Source organism: Pongo abelii, chromosome 13 (genome assembly GCF_028885655.2).
Source record: "Pongo abelii isolate AG06213 chromosome 13, NHGRI_mPonAbe1-v2.0_pri, whole genome shotgun sequence".
Lineage (NCBI taxonomy): Eukaryota > Metazoa > Chordata > Mammalia > Primates > Hominidae > Pongo > Pongo abelii.
The window spans coordinates 36,907,612-36,930,286 of record NC_071998.2 but is presented as its reverse complement, the minus strand read 5'-3'; the positions used below and the strand labels follow the sequence as shown (position 1 = coordinate 36,930,286).

The following is a 22,675-nucleotide window of genomic DNA, read 5'->3' as shown; positions in this document are numbered from 1 at the left end:
TAGAAATAAATCATATAATGTAAGCTATTTGCATTGAATTCTCAAAGTCTATAAAACATCCTGAAGAACTGAGGATCAAACATAGACAATAATCATAAGGTAGTCAATGGCAGCCCAAAGGTATGCAGGTTAAAGTCACATATTGTGATAAGACTTTAAGATCTAGCAAAAATGGACAGGAAGTCCCCCAATCAGATTCATCTATTTGCCATAGGTTTGTAACACTGATCTTGCAAATATTTTGTGTATCTTCATGAACTCAATATCAGTGCTTCTCATGTGATACACCAGAAAATCCAATGAGAAAGATGTATATTAAGCAATGAAATTTTGTTGGACAGAGTTGTTAGAGAATCACAACTCTAACAACTGTTTATACTAGTTATAATAACATAACTAACTAAACTAGTTATAATAACATAACTATTATAATATGTTAGGTTTGTTTATCCTAAGAGAACCCTTAGAATAAGTATCACATAAACATATGTGGCTTAGAAAATATTATCAAGTAAAGAAATAACTTTCAGAGTGGTCCTGAACGCTGGCTGTACCTTTTCTTTTGCCTAAGAAGTTAGTTTGCCTCGACCCTATAGATACTGAGTCCTTAAATGGAATGAGGTCTGCTTTAGCAAATCAGCTATTTAGTAAGTGGAGTTTTTACTAGTTTCTCACTTTTTCTTCTACTGGAAAGTGTTCAAGAATGAAGCTATTTTTCTTCATCATGGCCATATTTGCTGGGATTGTAATAGACAATGACAAAAATTTCCATTCAGCTTTTACTGAGAGTCAATAATGCCCATTTAGTTTACTGCTAAAACCACTGGGATTCTAGTTTTTTTAAGGTGCATGTAGATCTGGGGATTCAAGTTGCGAGAGCAGCATAATATCATCCTTTGCCTAGCACTATATTAACTATTTATGACTTCATCTCTAATCTGCCCTCTACTTTGTTATAGTAGAAAATAACGAGCCTGGTGTCAAATACAGAGTCACATATCAAAATTCAAACTCTCCAATTCACCGAGTTTATAGGAATCAGACAATTTACTATTCCCAAAAGTAGGGAATAATAGCCTCTGTCCCCCAAATAATCCTACAGCTTTCCTTCCCTGGATCAAATCCCCAGAATGTGTATGTGAACTGTAAATACTTGTGACATCATTTTTCCATCATTTATAAATTTCAGCTTCAAATCACGTGATAATCTTTAGATGACACTAGTAGAAAATTAGCTTGTTTATATAAAGCTAGAGATTATGAAATGGATCAATTTTAAAAAATAATGAAACACATTTTATTATTCATTATTTTAAATGATTCACTTAAATTCTTTGTATCATTGAACAATGAAAATGCTCTACATTGTGAAATGTGCACAGGGGTTTCCATAACAGAGGAGCTTTCATTTCAGAAATGTATATTTTGTACATTGATTTAGTAGTTTATCCAGTCAACACATTTTTATTGAATTTTGGGCTCATCCTTTGTATCAGACCCTGAGAATACAGGGCAGTTTTGCCCAAGTTATTATTCTTAGTGTTTGAAACACCGGGGGAGAGAGTATTTTTTCTTTGTTCACTTGAGATTGTATAGGGAATTTTTGCATATTCATTTTTTATGTAGTATTTTACTGTGAAAATTTGTTTTTCCAAACTTTGATTTCTTTCATTTTCATATTCAGGTTAGTGTCAATGAAAGAATATAAATATAATGTTTAAATGGGCTATACAATGGTTCTATGTGGCATTCACAACAGCAAATATATTTCTCACTTCACTTTTCCTAGAAGGTAAAAGTGGTCTGATTTTTCATCTTAACTTGTGGGAACAAAAAGAAAACAAATGTGTGTCTAAATGTGATAAACATGTAAGAGGAGAATTACCTAATGTAAATGACAAGTTAATGGGTCCAGCAAACCAACATGGCACATGTATACCTATGTAACAAACTTGCGCGATGTGCACATGTACCCTAGAATTTAAAGTATAATAAAAATAAAAAAGAATGACCAGAAGGGAACTTAGAAAATATCTTGAGAGAGATGAAAATGAAAACACAACATACCAAAACATATGTGATGCAGTGAAAACAGAGCTAAAAAGGAAATTGAAAGTTGTAAAAGCTTATACTAAGAAAGAAGAAAGACTAAAACCAATGAACTAACTTTACAACTTAAGAAACTAGAAAAAGGAGAAATCAACACATAGCTAGGAAGAGGAAGAAAATAAGAAAGACTAAAGCAGAAATTAATAAAATACAGAATAGAAAAGCAATTAAAAAATCAATGGAACTAAGCATTAGTCTTTTGAAAGGATCAACAAAATTGTCAAACCCTTAACTATATTAAGAAATAAGTAGAGAAAAATCAAATAAAAATCAGAAATAACAGAGGACACATAACAACTGATGGCATAGAAGTAAAAAGCATTGGCCGGGTGTGGTGGCTCATGCCTGTAATCCCAGCACTTTGGGAGGCTGAGGTGGACGGATCACAAAGTCCGGAGATAGAGACTATCCTGGCTAACACAGTGAAACCCCATCTCTACTAAAAATACAAGAAGAAATTAGCCGGGCGTGCTGGCGGGCACCTGTAGTCCAGCTACTTGGGAGGCTGAGGCAGGAGAGTGGTGTAAACCCGGGAAGCGGAGCTTGCAGTGAGCCGAGATCATGCCACTGCACTCCAGCCTGGGCGACAGAGCAAGACTCTGTCTCAAAAACAACCACAACCACAACAACAACAACAAAAAGTAAAAAGAATTGTAACAGACTACTATGAACAATTGTACTCCAACAAATTGATTAAACTAGAAGAAATATATAAATTCCTAGAAACAAACAAGTTACCAAGACCAAATCATGAATAAACAAAACATCTGACTAGACCTATAACTAGTAAGGGGATTGAATCAGTCATCAAACTTCCCAATGACAACAACAATAAAAAACCATAATCAGATGGCTTCAGTGGATAATTCTATCAAACATTTAGGGAACTAACACCAATCTTTCTCAAAATCTTCCAAAAAATTGAAGAGGAAGGAATAGTTTCAAACTCATTTTATAAGACTAGCATTTTCCTGATAACAAAGCCAGACAAGGACACTACAAGAAAAGAAAACTACAGATCCATATCCCTGATAAATATTGATACAAAAATCCTCACTGAAATACTTGTAAACCAAATTCAACAGCACAATGAAAGGATTATACATCATGACCAAGTGGGATTTATTACTTGAATGGAAGAATGTTTCAACATATGAAAATCTTAATCAATGCAATACATCACATTAACAAAATGAATGAAAAGTATACATAATAATCTCTATAGATACAGAAAAAGAAATTGACAAAATGCCGTATCCTTTCATGATAAAAAACATTTAACACACTTGGAATAAAAGGAAGTTACCTCCACATAATAAAGGCCATGTACAAAAAGCCCAGAATTAACATTATATTCAATGGTGAGAAACTGAAAGCTTTTCCTCTAAGATCAGGAACAAGGCAGGGATGCCACTGTTACCACTTTTATACAACATAACATTTGTAGATCTAGCCATAGCAATTAACAAGAAAAAGAAATAAAAAGCATTCATATTGGAAAGGAAGAAGTAAAATTATCTTTTTGCAGATAGCCTGATCGTGTATGTAGAAAACTCTAAAGTTTACACACACACACATGCACTCACATACAAACTGTTAGAACTAATAAATGAATTCAGCAAAGTTGGAGAATACAAAATTAAGATGTAAAAATGAGTAGCAATTTTATATGCTAACAATGGACAAATCTGAAAAGGAAACTTAAAAAATAACCCCATTTGCAATAGCATCAAAACAATAAAGTACTCAGGAATAAACTTAAAGAAAGTGGAAAAAGATTTGTATATTGAAAACTAGCAAACACTGCTGAAAGAAATTAAGGAAGAGAAATGAAAAGACATTTCTGTTCATGGTTGGGAAGCCCATCATTGTTATGGTGTTCAAACTATCTAAAGCAATACACAGATACAATGCAAGCCCTATCAAAATCACTAAGGCATTTTTGGCAGAAGTAGAAAAATCTGTCCTAAAACTCTTATGGAATCTTGAAGGACCAGAATCAATCTTGAGAAAGACAAGCAAAGCTAGAGGCCTCACCCTACCGGATTTTGAAACACATTAGAAGGCTACAGTAATAAAAATGGAATGATACTGACATAAAGATGAATGTATAGGCCAATGGCAGAGAATAGAAAGCCCAGAAGTAAACTCTCATGTATACGGTCAAATAAACTTTGACAAAAGTGCCAAGGCTATACAATGGTTAAAGATCAACTTTTCAAAAATCAGTTTGTGAAAACTGTATATACACACGCAAATGAATGAAGTCGCACCCTTACTTTACACTATATGCTAAAATTAACTCAAAATACATCAACGATTTAAGCATAAGACCTGAAACTATAAAAACTTTAGAAGAAAATCTTCAGGGGAGGCTCAGACAATGGGTTTGACAATGAAATCTTGGATATCACACCAAAACACAGGTAACTAAAGTAAAAATAGATAAATTGGAGTATACAAAGATTAACAATCTCTGTCTATTCAAGGACAAAATGAAAAGTGAAAAGGCAACCTTCAGAATGGCAGAAAATATTTGCAAATCATGTATCTGATAAAAGGGTAACAGCGTATTCAGAATATAGAAGGAACTCCCACATCTCAACAAAAAAAATACAACTTCAGTAAGGCATATGAATAGATATTTATTCAAAAAAGATATACAAATGGCCAACAAGCATATTTCTCTGGCCTGAATGTTTGTGCCCTGCCAAAATTCATATGTTGAAACCCTCTTAGGGCAATGGAGTTAGGACATGGGCCTTTTTGGGATGTGATTAATTCCATTGTGGCTCATTGTGAAATAGGACACGGGCCCCAACCACACACCAAATCTGCTGGCACCTTGATTCTTGGGCTTTCCAACCTCCAGAGCTGTGGGAAATAAATTTATGTTATTTATAAACTGCCTAATTGATGATATTTCATTATAGTGGCCTGAATGAACTAAGAAACATAGGAAAAGATCCTCAACATCACTATTAGGGAAATGCAAATCAAAGTCACGATGAGATTTCACTTCACATCTATCAAGGTGACTACCATCAAAATAAATAAAATAACAAGTGTTGGTGAAGATGTGGAGAAACTGGAACCCTTGTGCACTGTTGGTGGAAATGTAAAATGGTGCAGCACAGCCACAATGGAAAACAACATGATGTATCTCAAAAAATTAAAAACAGAATTACCATATAATCTAGCCATTCCACTTTTGGATATATATTTAGAATACTTTTTAAAAGCAGGATTCAAAGATACATTTTTACGTCTATGTTCATAACAATAGCCAAAAGTTGGAATCACCCAAGTGTCCATTGATAGATGGATTATATGTGATATATACATATAATGGAATATCATTCAGCCTTATATATATTCCATTAAACCTATCATGGACTATTATTCACACTTATACCATGGATGATTATTCTGCCTTATCATATTATTCAGGAAAAGGTGATATACACAGATAATGAAATATATTCAGCCTAATTCTGACATATACTACAACATGAGTACCTAATGTAAGCTAGGCACAAACAGACAAATGTAGTACGATTTCAATCATATGAGTTATCTAGGGTAGATAAATTCATAGAAACAGAAAGTAAAATGGTTGTCAGGGGTGGGGGTCCAGGGGAGAGGAGATAAGGAGCTGCTGTTTAATGAGTATAGTTTCGGTTTTCCAAGATGAAAAACTGATGATTTGTTGCATGGCAATGTGAATTTACTTAATACTGCTAAACTGTATACTTAAAAATGGTTAAAATGGTAGATGTTGATCAGATGTGGGCATGGGTTCGAAGAAAAGCAAGCATTCCAGGTCGAGGTTTTGGCTTTCAGATTTGCTGAATCCTGTGTTCACAGAGTCAAGGCAGACATATCAACTAACTCAGAAGAGTTTATACACAAGAAAAGCAAATTCTGGGGAGTCTAGTATTTTTTTTTCTGGGTAGTGGGCAAATGTTAATTGCACTAAATTCTTCCCTAGTATATAAATAAATTAAGCAGATAATTTCCTCGTTATATGTCTAAGAAGAAGTAAGGAAATAGATAATTGGAGACAATATTTCCCCCAACTTAAGAGAGTTAAATAACAAAAATAATGTTAACAAAAAGAACGAAATAGCTAAATTGTAGAAGATATTTACTGTCAGGCATTGTTAGTACTTACAAATCAATCCTAATTTTACTCAGTGAAGAATAGGCCCCATGTTGCATACATGTTGAACACCTATTATGTGCCCTGTGACTACAGCAGGCAGTGATAAGTTCTACTATTTTCCCCGTTTTTAAGAGAATAAACATAAGCACAGGGAGCTTTTGAACTGTGGAGCCACTGTTGGAACCCAGAAAATCCCAGTTAGAGTACTCAGCTCTTAGGTGTGCTCTGGTAATATGTCATACGAACTGGAGCTGATTTCTAGACTCTGGTCCACATTTTTTTTTTCCAGCACAGCCATACCTAAATAATGACAGAGTCCTTCTCTTCGGCTCTTATTCCTCTCCTCTACTGAGAAGATTCATTTGCTCATGCCAGACATGTTTTGTTATCAAATTGGGCCCCAAGTTACTTACACATATATCCTAGTTTTGTCTTCCTGAGACTGCATTTTCATAAACTTGAATATATTTGCCAAACACTTTGTTCACCGCAGTAATATATCCATAAGCAACTCTTTGAAACCCTACATATTTCTATCCATTTATGAAAATGTCCACAAGGCTTTAGATTTCTTTTCTTTTCTTTCTTTTTTTTTTTTTTTTTTTGAGACGGAGTCTCCCTCTGTCACCCAGGCTGGAGTGCAGTGGCGCGATCTCCTCTTACTGCAAGCTCCGCCTCTTGGGTTCACGCCATTCTCCTGCCTCAGCCTCCTGAGTAGCTGGGACTAAAGGCTCCCGCCACCGCGCTGGGCTAATTTCTTTTTGCATTTTTAGTAGAGATGGGGTTTCACCCTGGTTGTCAGAACGGTCTCGATCTCCTGACCTCGTGATGCTTCCGCCTCGGCCTCCCAAAGTGCTGAGATTACAGGCGTGAGCCACCGCTCCCTGCCAAGGCTTTAGATTTCTATCTGTTTGTCACACACCTTTGTGTCATCACCAGGATATAGGCATGCACTAAAATCAGAACTAAACCAACTACATGAAAGCTCAGAGCTCAGGGAGGGCACACCTAGAGGGGCTCACTAAAGGAATTAGAGGTGTGGAAATGTAAGCACTTCTGGGGAAGAGAGGAGAGCCCAGTGCATTAGAGGAGAAGGACTGATATGACCTAAGACTGAATCACCTCTCCTGGCAGCTGGTTGATGCCTTTTATGCTGTAGGCCAGAGAGTTTGCTGCTGGGTTGATTGCACATTCTGACTGGAGGAACCTTAATGGCTAAGGAACAATCTTCCAAACAGTTACATTATAGATAGAATTTTCTGTCTTCTGAAAAAAAATTAGGAATTTAATGAATGATTTAAATCAATTAAATACATTAACAACTTTTAAACCAGTAAGGTCCAGAATCTTGAAAATCTATTCATTTTTAACTTTTTATTTTGAAACAATTTTAGATTTACAGAGAATGGCAAAGATACTGTAGAGATTTTGCTTATGTCCTTAACCCGGTTTCTTCTCATGTTAACAACATACATGACCATGGTATAATGAATCAAAACAAAGAAATGAACATTGGGGCAATATTACTAACATTCAGATTTTACTAAGATTTCCTCAGATTTTTTAAAAACTGATGTCTTACCTTATTTCAAGAATCAATCCAGAATCTCACATTGCATTTTGTTGTCATACATTCAGTCTCCTCCAATCTGTAACACATGCTCAGTCTTTCTTTGGCTTTCATGACATTGAAACTTTTGAAGAATATTGGTCACTTATTTCATAGACTGTTCGCCAATTTGGATTTGTCCAATGTTTACTCAGGATTATGCTGAGGTTATGTGTTTAAAGGATTAAAACCACAGAGTTTATTTGATCATCTCATCACACAATATCCAAGGTACATGATATTGATATGTTTTATTACTGCTGATGTTAACTTAATCGCTTGGTTAAGATGGTGTTTGCCAGACTTCTGCCCTCTAAAGTTACTATTTTTGCCTTTTATACACTACATGGTAGAAGCACATCACTAAATACCATCCTACACTCAAGTCTGTAATCTAGTTTCTCTCATTCATTTTTATGTTATCTTACATTCTTGGTTATATAGTATAACTAGCTGTTTTAGGATTCACAAATGCTTATGATTTCATGAAGCCAATGCTCTCTATTTTAGAACAACTCTAAATTTAATCAGGAAGTAATGCAAGCAATAATATCAAAATGTATAAAGGAATTCTTGAACTTAGGTAGCTCAACCAGAAGAATTAAATGACTTTTAAAATATCAGAAGTAATGTAAGTGTAGTAGTTAGTAAGTTTAGCAACCATATTAATACAGAAAAAACCTCAAAATGTTGTATTATCATAATTAACTAGATTTATGGTAGAGCTGCATCTATTGTTAATAAGAAAGAAAATAAAATTACAATAGAATTTTCTACAATAATTGTCACTCTAACAAAAATCAATTTGGATTCTCACAGCATATGAAAAAAATTCTAATGTATTACATAATTAAATGTAAAAACATATTTACAAGAAAAGAAGCTGAATATGTGTAAAATCAAAAGACTTAAGGAGGCATGTGGTTCTATGTTCTAGACAGTGCTTGGAAAAATATACAAGGAACTGTTTAGTGTTTGGTACACACATGAAATAAAGAATATGCATCAAAAGATTATGGCTACAATATATAGGAAATGTTGTCACAATAATTAGGAATTATAAAATTATCAATCAATAATTTAAACAACCAACATCGAAACTAGAGTAAATGAAATAACAGGTAAAATAAAATCAAAATTGTAAATCTTGATTGTAAAAAGAATTTAAACTAGCAAGTAAATGGGTTACTATTGAAATTTACTACCAAGTAGTATTAATTAGAATAATGATGTTACCATTTTAGCCAAATCAATAAGCAACATTTTAAATCAAATATATAAATAATAGCTTAAATAAATCAAATATTTAAAATGTTCGGTACAGCATGTGAAAAATAGTTAATAATAGTGCATTGTATACTTGAAATTTGCTAAGGGAGTGGATATTATATGTTCTCACCATGCATAATAAAATATTGTAACTATGTTAGCTGATGGATGTGTTAATTAACTTGATTATCGGAATCATTAAACAAGCTATAATTAAAGCAAAACACTATGTTTTACACCTTAAATCCATAAATTTTAGTTTTTCAGCAATATATCAACAAAAAATGTTTAAAATTTTGTTCAAATTCATGTATTCTTTGAAAATGATTTTCAGAAAACACTAACAAAATATGCATGTTTTGTTAGTGTTTTCTGAAAATCATTTTAAAATAATGAAATATGAAGATGTTAACTCACATTCTCCTCCAGGTATCATCTTATTTCCCAACTCCACAAACAAGCTTCCCAAGATAATTTTTTGTATATGGAACACCCAAATGTCCTTATTGTATTTCCTCTTCTACCCACTCCCATCAAGTTTCTGTCCCATTCATTTTACTAAACCAGATCAACCCAACGTCACTGATGGCATCTGTTTTCGAGTCCGTTAGGACAGGTCAGCCTTCATCTTCCCTGAAAACACCACTGTCTACCCCTCGCTTGTCTCTCCCTCATTCTTTGCTATTTCTCCTTCCAGCTGCACTGACCACTCCTCCTAAGTGCTCTTTGCCCTTCACAGACACTCCTTCTCTGCCCTAACTATGACTGTTGAGGATCTGCAGGACTAAGTTTAGATCCTGTCTCATTGTTCCCTCTATTTATAACTATGTTATAAATATCCATTCGCATGCCCTCAATACCAGACATGCTATAAAGAATCCCAAATTAATACCTTTGCCCGTGGTATTTGTTGTTCATTCTAGACCCATATTCCCAGCTGCCAGTACGATTCCAGAATTACTGTTTCCCTTGGTATCTCTGAGATTTTGGTTCTAAGACGCCACACCTGTCCTGCAGTGACCCAAATCTGTGCAAACTCACATCCTGCTGTCCCCTTTATGTATGCAAGTTTCACATCCCACAAATATTGTATTTTCTATCCATGTTTAGTTTTACATGCAGAAAATGCAGATATGGAAGGTGAACTGTATTTGAAAAAACAAACAAACAAACAAACAAACAAAGATGTATAAGTGGAGCCATGCAGTTCAAACCCACGCTGTTCAAGGGTCAACTGTACATATACCCCAAGTACCTTAAGAAGGACATCTAATATTGTTTTTCCCTTCCTGGCATCATTTGTACCTAAAGCTTCTGGTGTGAGAACATTGTTTTCCTTTACTTCTTTTTCTAGCATTTAAAAGAATTGCAATAAAGTAAGCATTAGTCCTGTTTTTACATCTCTTTCTCTGTAAGACTGAGAGTGCTTCATTCAATTGTACTTCTTGAAGGGAACTCTACAATCTGCCACTTACTTAACTTATATGTATAATGTGAATGGAATAAATGAACAAATACATTTTATTGCCCTTTCATCGATTTTGTTCAAAATTGGGTGTGGATTTTGTTTTTAGAAAAAAGGATTTCAAGACATTTTCCTTAATGAATAAAACAAATGAGAATTTAATGAACAAGACAAATGTAAATTTAATAACATGGAAAGATGAATATATTTGTAAATTTTAATACAATGTAAAGAGGAACATGTTATTATATGTAAAATATCTAAATATTATAAATGAAACAGCTGCAAAAAAAATGGGAACAAGTAAGTAAATAAAACACATCAGGGCAGTCAGGTCTTAGGAACAGAAGACCAGAACTGAATGTTTTTAACATATACTTGCTAAATATTGTTAACAAGGTATTTGCTGAATTTAATTCAATAAATTCTGTGACAATGGCAGAAATAAGTGCCTATTGAAATGGCCAAAGACACATGTGCAAGTGTGATATGGCAGATTAATCAAGGAGAATTATTTCAGGATGACCCCAGGTCTTCATCCTTACTTCTCAGTCATTCTTAGAAGTTTGTTGAAGAAGAGAAGGATTTCATGACTCCACTCTGACAACCTCCCAAGTACAGTCACTGTATTTCTTCTCTTTCGGGTAGATTCTCTGGATTCCCATGGATTCCCTGGAAGTATGTCCTCAAGGCCAGTGTAGGGCCACAATCAGTCCCACAGATTCTTCCTCTCCTGTTGCCTGTCCTAAGCAAGACTCCAGGCATTCCAGCTGCGGATGAAGTCCAGTGTGGAGTTGGTCCAGGAGGGTCATGTTCCAGGCAGCAGAGGAGCGCTCTGTGTGGAAGAGGCTAAAGATCTGCTGAAGCATCTCATGGAGGACAAACACGGCCTGGACCTTCTGCAACTGGCTGCCATCCACATCTCCAGGGGGAACCTGAAGTCTCTTCTCTCCTTGAGACACAAGAAAGTGGAGATTCTCCACATTTGGCCCAGAAGTGCCAAGGTGTTCCTGCTAAGTAGGTCATGGTTCTGAGGCAGGTCAGAGCCCAGAGATCCAACAGGGCCACAATGGCAAAGCAGCAGGGCCACCAGTAGAAGAAGCAGGAGGACCATTGGGAAATGAGTGTGCTGATGGCCTAGCTGAGCTGGGGTCTGGATGAACCTTGGACTCCAGGTTCTCTGAAGGCATTCTTTGTATGCATGGCTTTTAGTTGGAAACAAATAGTTTTCAGGGTTGGCCAAGATGGCCACCTAGTGTGTACCAGTCTCATGAAGGGAAATGGAAGGGGCAAGTAAATACAGCACCTTCAACTGAAACATCCAGGTACACACATTGGGACTCAAGAAAACAACTTGACCAATGGAGAACAGAGCAAAGCAAGGCAGGACGACTGCCTATCCAGGAGTAACACAGAGCCAGGGGAGCCTCCCCCTCCCAGGGAAGTGGTGAGTAAGTGAGCAGCCCTGGGGACCCACGATTCTCCCACGGATCTTTGCAACCTTTAAGTCAGGAGATCTTCTAGTGAACCCACTCTACCAGGGCCTTCACTCTGACATGTAGGGCTCTGTAGGGTTTCAGCAGAGCAGCCACTCAGGAATGCGTGGAGACCCTGGAGCCTTAGATACCCAGGCTTCCCCACAAAAGAAGCTATAACTCCAGCCAAGCAGGAGGCTAGACCCCTATACATACCCCTATGAAAGGGGTTTCATCCAGGGGGCTGAGCAGTGATAAGTTGCAGGTCCCCCCTTCCATGGCCTGTCACAGGGTAAGAATTCTGATTTTTAGGCTGCCTAAAAAAATATATGCAAGCAGAATGGAATTTCAATGTAAAATAACTTATTGTTATTTATACCTGATGTGTAAATTTTGTATTGGGATTTGCTTTAATTATTAATCTCCTTTTTTCCTCAATTAAACACAACCATCTCCTGCTCTCTAAATTTCCTTGGCTCATGTTGTATTTTCAGCTGATTTTGACCCACTTTCTTTCTTTCTTTATTTCTTACTTACTTTCCTTCTTTCTTTTTGATTTTGCTTTAAGTTCTGGAATACACCTGCAGAACGTGCAGATTTGTTACATAGGTATACGTGTGCCATGGTGGTTTGCTGCACCTATCAATTGGTCACCTAGGTTTTAAGCACAATTTTTTTAATCCAGTCTATCATTGATGGGCATTTGGGTTGGTTTCCTGTCTTTGCTGTTGTAAATAATGCTGCAACAAACGTGCACATGCATGTATTTTTATAATAGAATGATTTATATTTCTTTGGGTATATACTCAGGAATGGGATTGCTGGGTTAAATGGTATTTCTGGTTCTAGATCCTTGATGAATCACCACACTGTCTTCCACAATGGTTGAACTAATTTGGGTTCTCACCAAAAGTGTAAAAACTTTCCTATTTCTCGACAGCTTCACCAGCATCTGTTGTTTCCTGACTTTTTAATAATCACCATTCTGAGTGGCATGAGACGCTATCTCGTTGTGGTTTTGATTTGCATTTCTATAATAATCCGTGATGTTCATCTTTTTTCATGTTCATTGGCCACATAAATGTCTGCTTTTGAGAAGTGTCTGTTCATGTCTTTTGCCCACTTTTTGATGGGGCTTTTTTTTTTTGTAAATTTGTTTAACTTCTTTGTACATTCTGGATATTAGACCTCTGTCCATTGGGTAGAGTGCAAAAATTTTCTCCCATTCTGTAAGTTGCCTGTTTGCCGTGATGACTGATAGTTTCTTTTGCTGTGCAGAAGCTCTTCAATTAGATGCCATTTGTCAATTTTAGCTTTGCTTGCAGTTGCTTTTGGCAATTTCAGTATAAAATCTTCGCCCATGCTGATGTCCTGAATGCTATTGCCTACGTTTTTTTCTGGGGTTTTTATCGTTTTCAGCTTGACATTTAAGTGTTTTATCCATCTTGAGTTAATTTTTGTATAAGGTGTAAGGAAGGGGTCCAGTTTCAGTTTTCTGCATATGGCTGTCCAGATTTCCTAGCACCATTTATTTAATAGGGAATCCTTTCTGCATTCCTAAAGTATTGAGACAGAGATTCTCTTTTCCAGCTTCCAATTTTATTTTATGAAAAAAATGTGTCAGTTTTTACTGATATTTAACAGAGTATTAATCAAAATAATGATCAATTACAATTGTAAATAATTTTATATTTTATGCTTTAAATATATAAAATATTAAATGTATTAATATGATTTACCAATGCATCACATTTATGACATTTTTTCAGTGACATGTATTTTGAAAAAGGAAAGACTATGCAGATAAAAGATATCCACATTTTTGGGAGGTCCAACATTATTACTTCCCTCCATTGAAAAGGCAAATCTCTCACAATTTTCTGTATGTGTTATCCTGATTTTTCATTTCTCATTGATTCTTCTACCTACCCCAATATGGCTTCTGCTGATTAATTCTATCAATCCAGCTCTCCGTAAGCTTTAATTCACATTTTCCATAAGTCTACTGATTCTTTTTCTAAGCATGTTTGTTTTCTAAATACACTTTTATCATCGTTCCCTCTTCTTCTTCTAATGTTAAGGTATTCCACCTCTGTTTTCTTTGTGTTTCTTCTGTTCCCAAGCTTTGATGGTGGAAGGTCCTCAGAATCCAGTTTAAGTCTCTTTTTCCCTCTCCACTTGCTCCCCACATGACAGCCTTCATTTTTGGCCTTTCTATTACCACTTACCAACTTCCAGACGTCGTATTCCTTGGACACTGCAAACTCATATATTTGACTTGCAATGTACATTTTCAATTACATGTTTGCAAGTCAGTTTACAGAGAATATCTCTGCTTTTTTTTCCATATGTGTTTCAATCTACCTTCTGCTAAGAGGAATTCATTGTTTTCTTACTCCTCACATTATAGCAGTCAGCATAAGTGATATTAATTCAGCATTATTATTGTTTTTAGATTTCTTTCCTGACAAAAATCAAAGATACAAGAGAACAGGGACTGTATATTTTATGTTCACGTTTATATCCTGAAGGCAACATATAACCAGGTATAGAAAAATGTATTTTTTTATAACTTGAATAAAATTATGATGGGTAACTTAGTGAAATCATCTATTTTTAAGTCAGGTTGTACAGTCAGGCTTCGCATTTTATCTTAAAGAATAAACAAACACAAGAAATTTTGTAGAGTAAAAATTTAATGAAAAAGGAAATTAATATATTGGCTAAATATGAAGAACATATATTGTTACATTAACCACAATGTAAAGGTACTCATCATATTACATAAAAAATAATTTAAATCTTAAAAATAATTAAATAAATAAATATTTAAATAAATAGATGAACAGAGACATCAGCATGGTCATCTGTAAAGGACTAGTGCCTGCACAGGTAAACACGACGCTTCTTTACACTGCTGAAAACATTCGAAAATTTTCATTCAAGTCGTGGTGGTTATGGAAGTGAGTCTTTGAAATGGAAGAACTCATGAAAGTGTGAGATGATGTATTCGTCAATGAGGATCATTTCCATGTTGAACCAGTTTTCAATCCTTCCTCCTTATTCTTTTTTGCAGGCTTGTTGAATAAGAGAAGGATCTCATGACTTCTGCTCTGACAACCTCCCAGGCACAAGGGCTGTATTTCTTCTCTGTGAGATAAACAGTGATTCTTTGGAAGTATTTCTTCACAGCCAGGATGGAGTCCTCATTCATCAGGGGAGTCTCTTCCACCCCAACCTCCTGTATCACACAGGCTTCCAGGTCATTCAGTTGCTGGTAAAGTTCAGTGGAAAATTTTTCTAGGAGGCTCTGTTCCCAAGCAGCAGATGAGTCCTTTGTGCCAAAGAGATTGAAGGTCTGCTGGATCATCTCATGGAGGACAGAGATGGCTTGAGCCTTCTGCAACTGGTTGCCATCAAACTCCTCCTGGGGGAATCCAAAATCATGTCTGTCCTTCAGGCAGGAGAAAGGAGAGATTCTTCCCATTTGTGCCAGGAGTATCAAGGCCCTCCTATTACCCAGGCTGTGGGTCTGAGGCAGATCACAGCCCAGAGAACAGATGGATTTGTAGCTGAGCACCAGCATGGCCATCAGTAAAGGAAAGGACAGGGCCATTGGGCTGTTGCAAATATCGCTAGGCTACTTGAGATAGGTAACCTTGAACCTTGGCCTCTAGGTTTTCTGAAGACTTTGCTCTGTGCATAGGTCTTAAATAGTGAACATACTAATTTCCATTTTCTAAATGCCCTTGTTTCACTTTCTACCTCCGTTTTTGCTTTCTTTATGCATTCTCTACATGTGTTTAACAATGTTTTTCATTTTTTTTCATCACTGCCTGTTTTTCCCCTGCACTCAAAGCCTTTTATGGTATTTTTTTTCTAATTGAAATCTTCATGAAATTTTAATAACACAGATTTGGCATATCTATTTAGGTATACTACATATACCTCTACTTCACAGATAAGAAGTATCAAGTTTGCTCTTTTTATTCAAAGTAAAGTTAAGAATGACAGAAAAGTTAAACAAAAATCTAAGTTTAAAAGCTATTGACATTTAACTTGATTTGATAAGTATATCTGTGAAATAACTTTTAATGTGATTTGTTCATGTAAATTTTGTATCAAAGTACATACGCAAATTAAAAATCTATATAAATACACGTTAATAATATGAATATAATTACATGCCTAATCATTCAAAACTCCTAAAAATATGAATCAATAATTTTAAAAAATTTTTCTGTTAGCGTATGAAACTTTGAATTTTGCTTTATATGAGAAAATAATTTGTAAACTTCACTAGCTACAGTATTCATCCAGATATCGCCAATACTTTTTGCTTTTCGGCACTTGACATAAATATAGATGTTTTGAATAACTTTAGTAGAAATAAGTCGTATAATATAAGCTATTTGCACTGAATTCTCAAAGTCTACAAACATCCTGAAGAAGTGAGGATCAAACATAAGTAATAACCATAAGATAATCAATGGCAGCCCAAATATATGCAGGTTAAAGGCACATATTGTGATAAGACTGGAAGATCCAGCAAAAAATGGACAAAAAGTCCTTCAATCACAGCCATCTATTTGCCATAGGTTTCTAACACTGATCTTACAAATATTTTGTTTATCTTCATGAACTCAATACCAGTGCTTCTCATATCATACACAAGAAAACCCAATGAGAAAGATGTATGTTAAGCAATGAAATTTTGTTGGATAGAGTTGTTGGAGAGTCACAAACTATTGTAATATGTCAGAGTTGTTTACACTATGAGAACTAATTTTTGTACCCTTAGAAGAATTATCATTCCAATAAACATATGTGACTTAGAAAATGTTATCAATTACATCATTTTTGGCATTTTTCACTGAAGTTCATATTCCCTAAAGCTTTTCAGAAGTTCCTATCCAAGTCAATTCTTATCAAATAAAAAAGACCATCTTTGTTCTAAATTCATAAATTTATAAATATTGAATATGATTATGTAAAGAATTAACTTTCAGAGTGGTCCTGACCTCTGGCAAAGTTAGTTTGCCTCGGCCCTATAGATACTGAGTCCTTAAATGGAATGAGGTCTGTTTTAGCAAATCAGCCTTTTAGGAAATGGAGTTTTTACTAGTTTCTCATTTTTTCTTCTACTGGAAAGTGTTCAAGAATGAAGCTATTTTTCTTCATCATGGCCATATTTGCTGGGATTGTAATAGACAATGACAAAAATTTCCATTCAGCTTTTACTAAAAATCAATAATGCTCATTTAGTTTACTGCTAAAACCACTGGGGATTCTAGTTTTTTAAGGTGCATGTAGATCTGGGGATTCAAGTTGCAAGAGCAGCATAATATCATCCTTTGCCTAGCACTATATTAACTGTTTATGACTTCCTCTCTAATCCATCTTCTACTTTGTTGTAATAGAAAATAGCTAGCCTGGTGTCAAATACAGAGTCTCATATCGAAATTCAAACTCTCCAATTCACCGAGTTTATAGCAATCGGACAATTTGCTATTCCCAAAAGGAGGGAATAATAGTCTCTGTCCGCCAAATAATCCTACAACTCCTGTAGGATTAAAAAATTTGAAGCACAATTTTTTAAATCCATTCTATCATTGATGGGCATTTGGGTTGGTTTCCTGTCTTTGCTATTGTAAATAGTGATGCAATAAACATACACGCGCCTGTATTTTTATAGTAGAATGATTTGTATTCCTTTGGGTATGTACTCAGGAAAGGGATTGCTGGGTCAAATGGTATTTCTGGTTCTAGATCCTTGATGAATCACCACACTGTCTTCCACAATTGTTGAACTAATTTACATTCCTGCCAACAGTGTAAAAGCTTTCCCATTTTTCCACAGCTTCACCAGCATCTGTTGTTTCCTGACTTTTTAGTAATTGCCATTCTGAGTGACATGGGATGGTATCTCGTTGTGGTTTTGATTTTCATTTCTCTAATGATCAGTGATGTTGAGCTTTTTTCATGTTTATTGGCCACATAAATGTCTGCTTTTGAGAAGTGTCTGTTCATGTCCTTTGCCCACCTTTTGATGGGGCTTTTTTTTTTTTTGTAAATTTGTTTAACTTATTTGTACATTCTGAATATTAGACCTCTGTCAATTGGGTAGACTGCAAAAATTTTCTCCCATTCTGTAAGTTGCCTGTTCGCCATGATGATTGATAATTTCTTTTGCTGTGCAGAAGCTCTTTAATTAGATGCCATTTGTCAATTTTAGCTTTGGTTGCAGTTGCTTTTGGCGATTTCATCATAAAATCTTTGCCCATGCCGATGTCCTGAATGCTATTGCCTACGTTTTCTTCTAGGGTTTTCATGGTTCTGGGTTTTACACTTACGTGTTTGATCCATCTTGAGTCAATTTTTGTATAAGGTGTAAGGAAGGGGTCCAGTTTCACTTTTCTGCATACGGCTATCCAGTTTTCCCAGCACCATTTATTAAATAGGGAATCCTTTCCCCATTCCTAAAGTATTGAGAAAGAGATTCTCTTTTCCAGTTTCTGATTTTATTTTATGAAAGAAATGTGTCAGTTTTTACTGACATTTAACAGAGTAGTAATCAAAATAATGATCAATTACTATTGTAAATAATTTTATATTTTGTGCTTTAAATATATAAAATATTAAATGCATTAACATGATTTACCAATGCATCACATTTATGAAATTTATTCAGTGACATATATTTTGAAAAAGGAAACACTATGCAGATAAAAGGTAATCCACAGTTTTGGGGGGTCCAGGTTATTACTTCCCTCCATTGCAAGGGCAGATTTCTCACAATTTTCTATATGTGTTATCTTGATTTTTCTTTTCTGATTCACTCTTCTACCTACCCCAATGTGGCTTCTGCTGATTAATTCTACCAATCCAGCTGTCAGTAAGCTCTGCATTGCCATCTATTTTCTTGCTGTAGTGCTCAGTTTTAATTCACATTTTCCATAAGTTTATTGATTGTTTTCCTAAGCACATTTATTTTGTAAATCCACTTTTATCACCATTCCCTCTCGTCCTTCTAATGTTAAGGTATTCCACCTCTGTTTTCTTTGTGACTCTTCTGTTCCCCCACTTTAATGGTGGAAGGTCCTCAGAATCCAGTTTAAGTCTTTTTTTCCCTCTCCACTTGCTCCCCACATGACAGCCTTCATTTTTGGCCTTTCCATTACCACTTACGAACTTCCAGACATCGTATTCCTTGGACACTGCAAACTCATATATCTGACTTGCAATGTACATTTTCAATTGCATGTTTGCAAGTCAGTTTACAGAGAATATCTCTGCTATTTTTTCCATATGTGTTTCAATCTACCTTCTGCTAAGAGGAATTCATTGTTTTCTTACTTCCTCACATTATAGCAGTCAGCATAAGTGATATTAATTCACCATTATTATTGTTTTTAGATTTCTTTCCTGACAAAAATCAAAGATACAAGAGAACAGGGACTGTATATTTTATGTTCACATTTATTTCCTGAAGGCAACATATAACCAGGTACAGAAAAATGTATTTTTTTATAACTTGAATAAAATTATGATAGGTGAGTTAATTAAATCATCTATTTTTAAGTCAGATTGTAAAGTCAGGCTTGGCATTTTATCTTAAAGAATAAGCACACACAAGAAATTTTGTAGAGTAAAAATTTAATGAAAAAGGAAATTAATATACTTGCTAAATATGAAGAACATATATTGGTACATTAACCACAATGTAAAGGTACACATGATATTACATAAAAAATAATTTAAATCTTAAAAATAATTAAATAAATAAATATTTAAATAAATAGATGAACAGAGACATCAGCATGGTCATCTGTAAGGGACTAGTGCCTGCACAGGTAAACATGACGCTTCTTTACACTGCTGAAAACATTCGAAAATTTTGATTCAACTCGTGGTGGTTATAGAAGTGAGTCTTTGAAACGGAAGAACTCATGAAAGTGTGAGATGATGTATTCGTCAATGAGGATCATTTCCATGTTGAACCAGTTTTCAATCCTTCCTCCTTATTCTTTTTTGCAGGCTTGTTGAATAAGAGAAGGATCTCATGACTTCTGCTCTGACAACCTCCCAGGCACAAGGGCTGTATTTCTTCTCTGTGAGATAAACAGTGATTCTTTGGAAGTATTTCTTCACAGCCAGGATGGAGTCCTCATTCATCAGGGGAGTCTCTTCCACCCCAACCTCCTGTATCACACAGGCTTCCAGGTCATTCAGTTGCTGGTAAAGTTCAGTGGAAAATTTTTCTAGGAGGCTCTGTTCCCAAGCAGCAGATGAGTCCTTTGTGTTGAAGAGATTGAAGGTCTGCTGGATCATCTCATGGAGGACAGAGATGGCTTGAGCCTTCTGCAACTGGTTGCCATCAAACTCCTCCTGGGGGAATCCGAAATCATGTCTGTCCTTCAGGCAGGAGAAAGGAGAGATTCTTCCCATTTGTGCCAGGAGTATTAAGGCCCTCCTATTACCCAGGCTGTGAGTCTGAGGCAGATCACAGCCCAGAGAACAGATGGATTTGTAGCTGAGCACCAGCATGGCCATCAGTAAAGGAAAGGACAGGGCCATTGGGCTGTTGCAAATATCGCTAGGCTACTTGAGATAGGTAACCTTGAACCTTGGCCTCTAGGTTTTCTGAAGACTTTGCTCTGTGCATAGGTCTTAAATAGTGAACATACTAATTTCCATTTTCTAAATGCCCTTGTTTCACTTTCTATCTCCGTTTTTGCTTTCTTTATGCATTCTCTACATGTGTTTAACAATGTTTTTCATTTTTTTTCATCACTGCCTGTTTTTCCCCTGCACTCAAAGCCTTTTATGGTATTTTTTTTTCTAATTGAAATCTTCATGAAATTTTAATAACACAGATTTGGCATATCTACTTAGGTATACTACATATACCTCTACTTCACAGATGAGAACTATCAAGTTTGCTCTTTTTATTCAAAGTAAAGTTAAGAATGACAGAAAAGTTAAACAAAAATCTAAGTTTAAAAGCTATTGACATTTAACTTGATTTGATAAGTATATTTGTGAAATAACTTTTAATGTGATTTGTTCATGTAAATTTTGTATCAAAGTACATATGCAAATTAAAAGTCTATATAAATACACCTTAATAATATGAATATAATTACATGCCTAATCATTCAAAACTCCTAAAAATATGAATCAATAATTTAAAAAAATTTTTCTGTTAGCGTATGAAGCTTTGAATTTTGCTTTATATGAGAAAATAATTTGTAAACTTCACTAGCTACAGTATTCATCGAGATATCGCCAATACTTTTTGCTTTTCGGCACTTGACATAAATATAGATGTTTTGAATAACTTCAGTAGAAATAAATCATATAATATAAGCTATTTGCACAAAATTCTCAAAGCCTACAAACATCCTGAAGAAGTGAGGATCAAACATAAGTAATAACCATAAGATAGTCAATGGCAGCCCAAATATATGCAGGTTAAAGGCACGTATTGCGATAAGACTGTAAGATCCAGCAAAAAATGGACAAAAAGTCCTTCAATCACAGCCATCTATTTGCCATAGGTTTCTAACACTGATCTTACAAATATTTTATCTTCATGAACTCAATAGCAGTGCTTCTCATATCATACACAAGAAAACCCAATGAGAAAGATGTATATTAAGCAATGAAATTTTGTTGGATAGAGTTGTTGGAGAGTCACAAACTATTGTAGTATGTCAGAGTTGTTAACACTACGAGAACTATTTTTTGTACCCTTAGAAGAAGTATCATTCCAATAAACATATGTGACTTAGAAAATGTTATCAATTAAATCATTTTTGGCATTTTTCACTGAAGTTCACATTCCCTAAAGGTTTTCAGAAGTTCCTATCCAAGTCAATTCTTATCAAATAAAAAAGACCATCTTTGTTCTAAATTCATAAATTTATAAATACTGAGTATGATTATGTAAAGAATTAACATTCAGGGTTGTCCTGAACTCTGGCAAAGTTAGTTTGCCTCGGCCCTATAGATACTGAGTCCTTAAATGGAATGAGGTCTGTTTTAGCAAATCAGCCTTTTAGGAAGTGGAGTTTTTACTAGTTTCTCATTTTTTCTTCTACTGGAAAGTGTTCAAGAATGAAGCTATTTTTCTTCATCATGGCCATATTTGCTGGGACTGTAATAGACAATGACAAAAATTTCCATTCAGCTTTTACTAAAAATCAATAATGCTCATTTAGTTTACTGCTAAAACCACTGGGGATTCTAGTTTTTTAAGGTGCATGTAGATCTGGGATTCAAGTTGCAAAAGCAGCATAGTATCATCCTTTGCCTAGCACTATATTAACTGTTTATGACTTCATCTCTAATCTGTCCTCTACTTTGTTATAATAGAAAATAACTAGCCTGGTGTCAAATACAGAGTCACATATCGAAATTCAAACTCTCCAATTCACCGAGTTTGTAGGAATCGGACAATTTACTATTCCCAAAAGGAGGGAATAATAGTCTCTGTCCCCCAAATAATGCTACAGCTTTCCTTCCCTGGATCAAATCCCCAGAATGTGTATGTGAACTGTAAATACTTGTGACATCACTTT

The 22,675-nt window shown here is 35.2% G+C and overlaps 2 protein-coding genes and 1 pseudogene across 2 annotated transcripts; all 3 read right to left on the bottom strand.

Moving 5' to 3' along the window:
- Positions 1-11,133: 11,133 nt before the first annotated feature.
- LOC100438501 (interferon omega-1-like) lies at positions 11,134-11,731 on the bottom strand (annotated as a pseudogene).
- Positions 11,732-15,113: 3,382 nt separating this feature from the next.
- Positions 15,114-15,740, bottom strand: LOC100438149 (interferon alpha-4-like). The gene has a single exon (XM_003777370.4). The coding sequence runs from the start codon at positions 15,706-15,708 to the stop codon at positions 15,139-15,141; it is 570 nt and encodes a 189-aa protein (XP_003777418.1). The 5' UTR covers positions 15,709-15,740; the 3' UTR covers positions 15,114-15,138.
- Positions 15,741-20,099: 4,359 nt separating this feature from the next.
- On the bottom strand, positions 20,100-20,669 carry LOC134759750 (interferon alpha-4-like). Its single transcript, XM_063714118.1, has one exon. The coding sequence runs from the start codon at positions 20,667-20,669 to the stop codon at positions 20,100-20,102; it is 570 nt and encodes a 189-aa protein (XP_063570188.1).
- Positions 20,670-22,675: the final 2,006 nt, after the last annotated feature.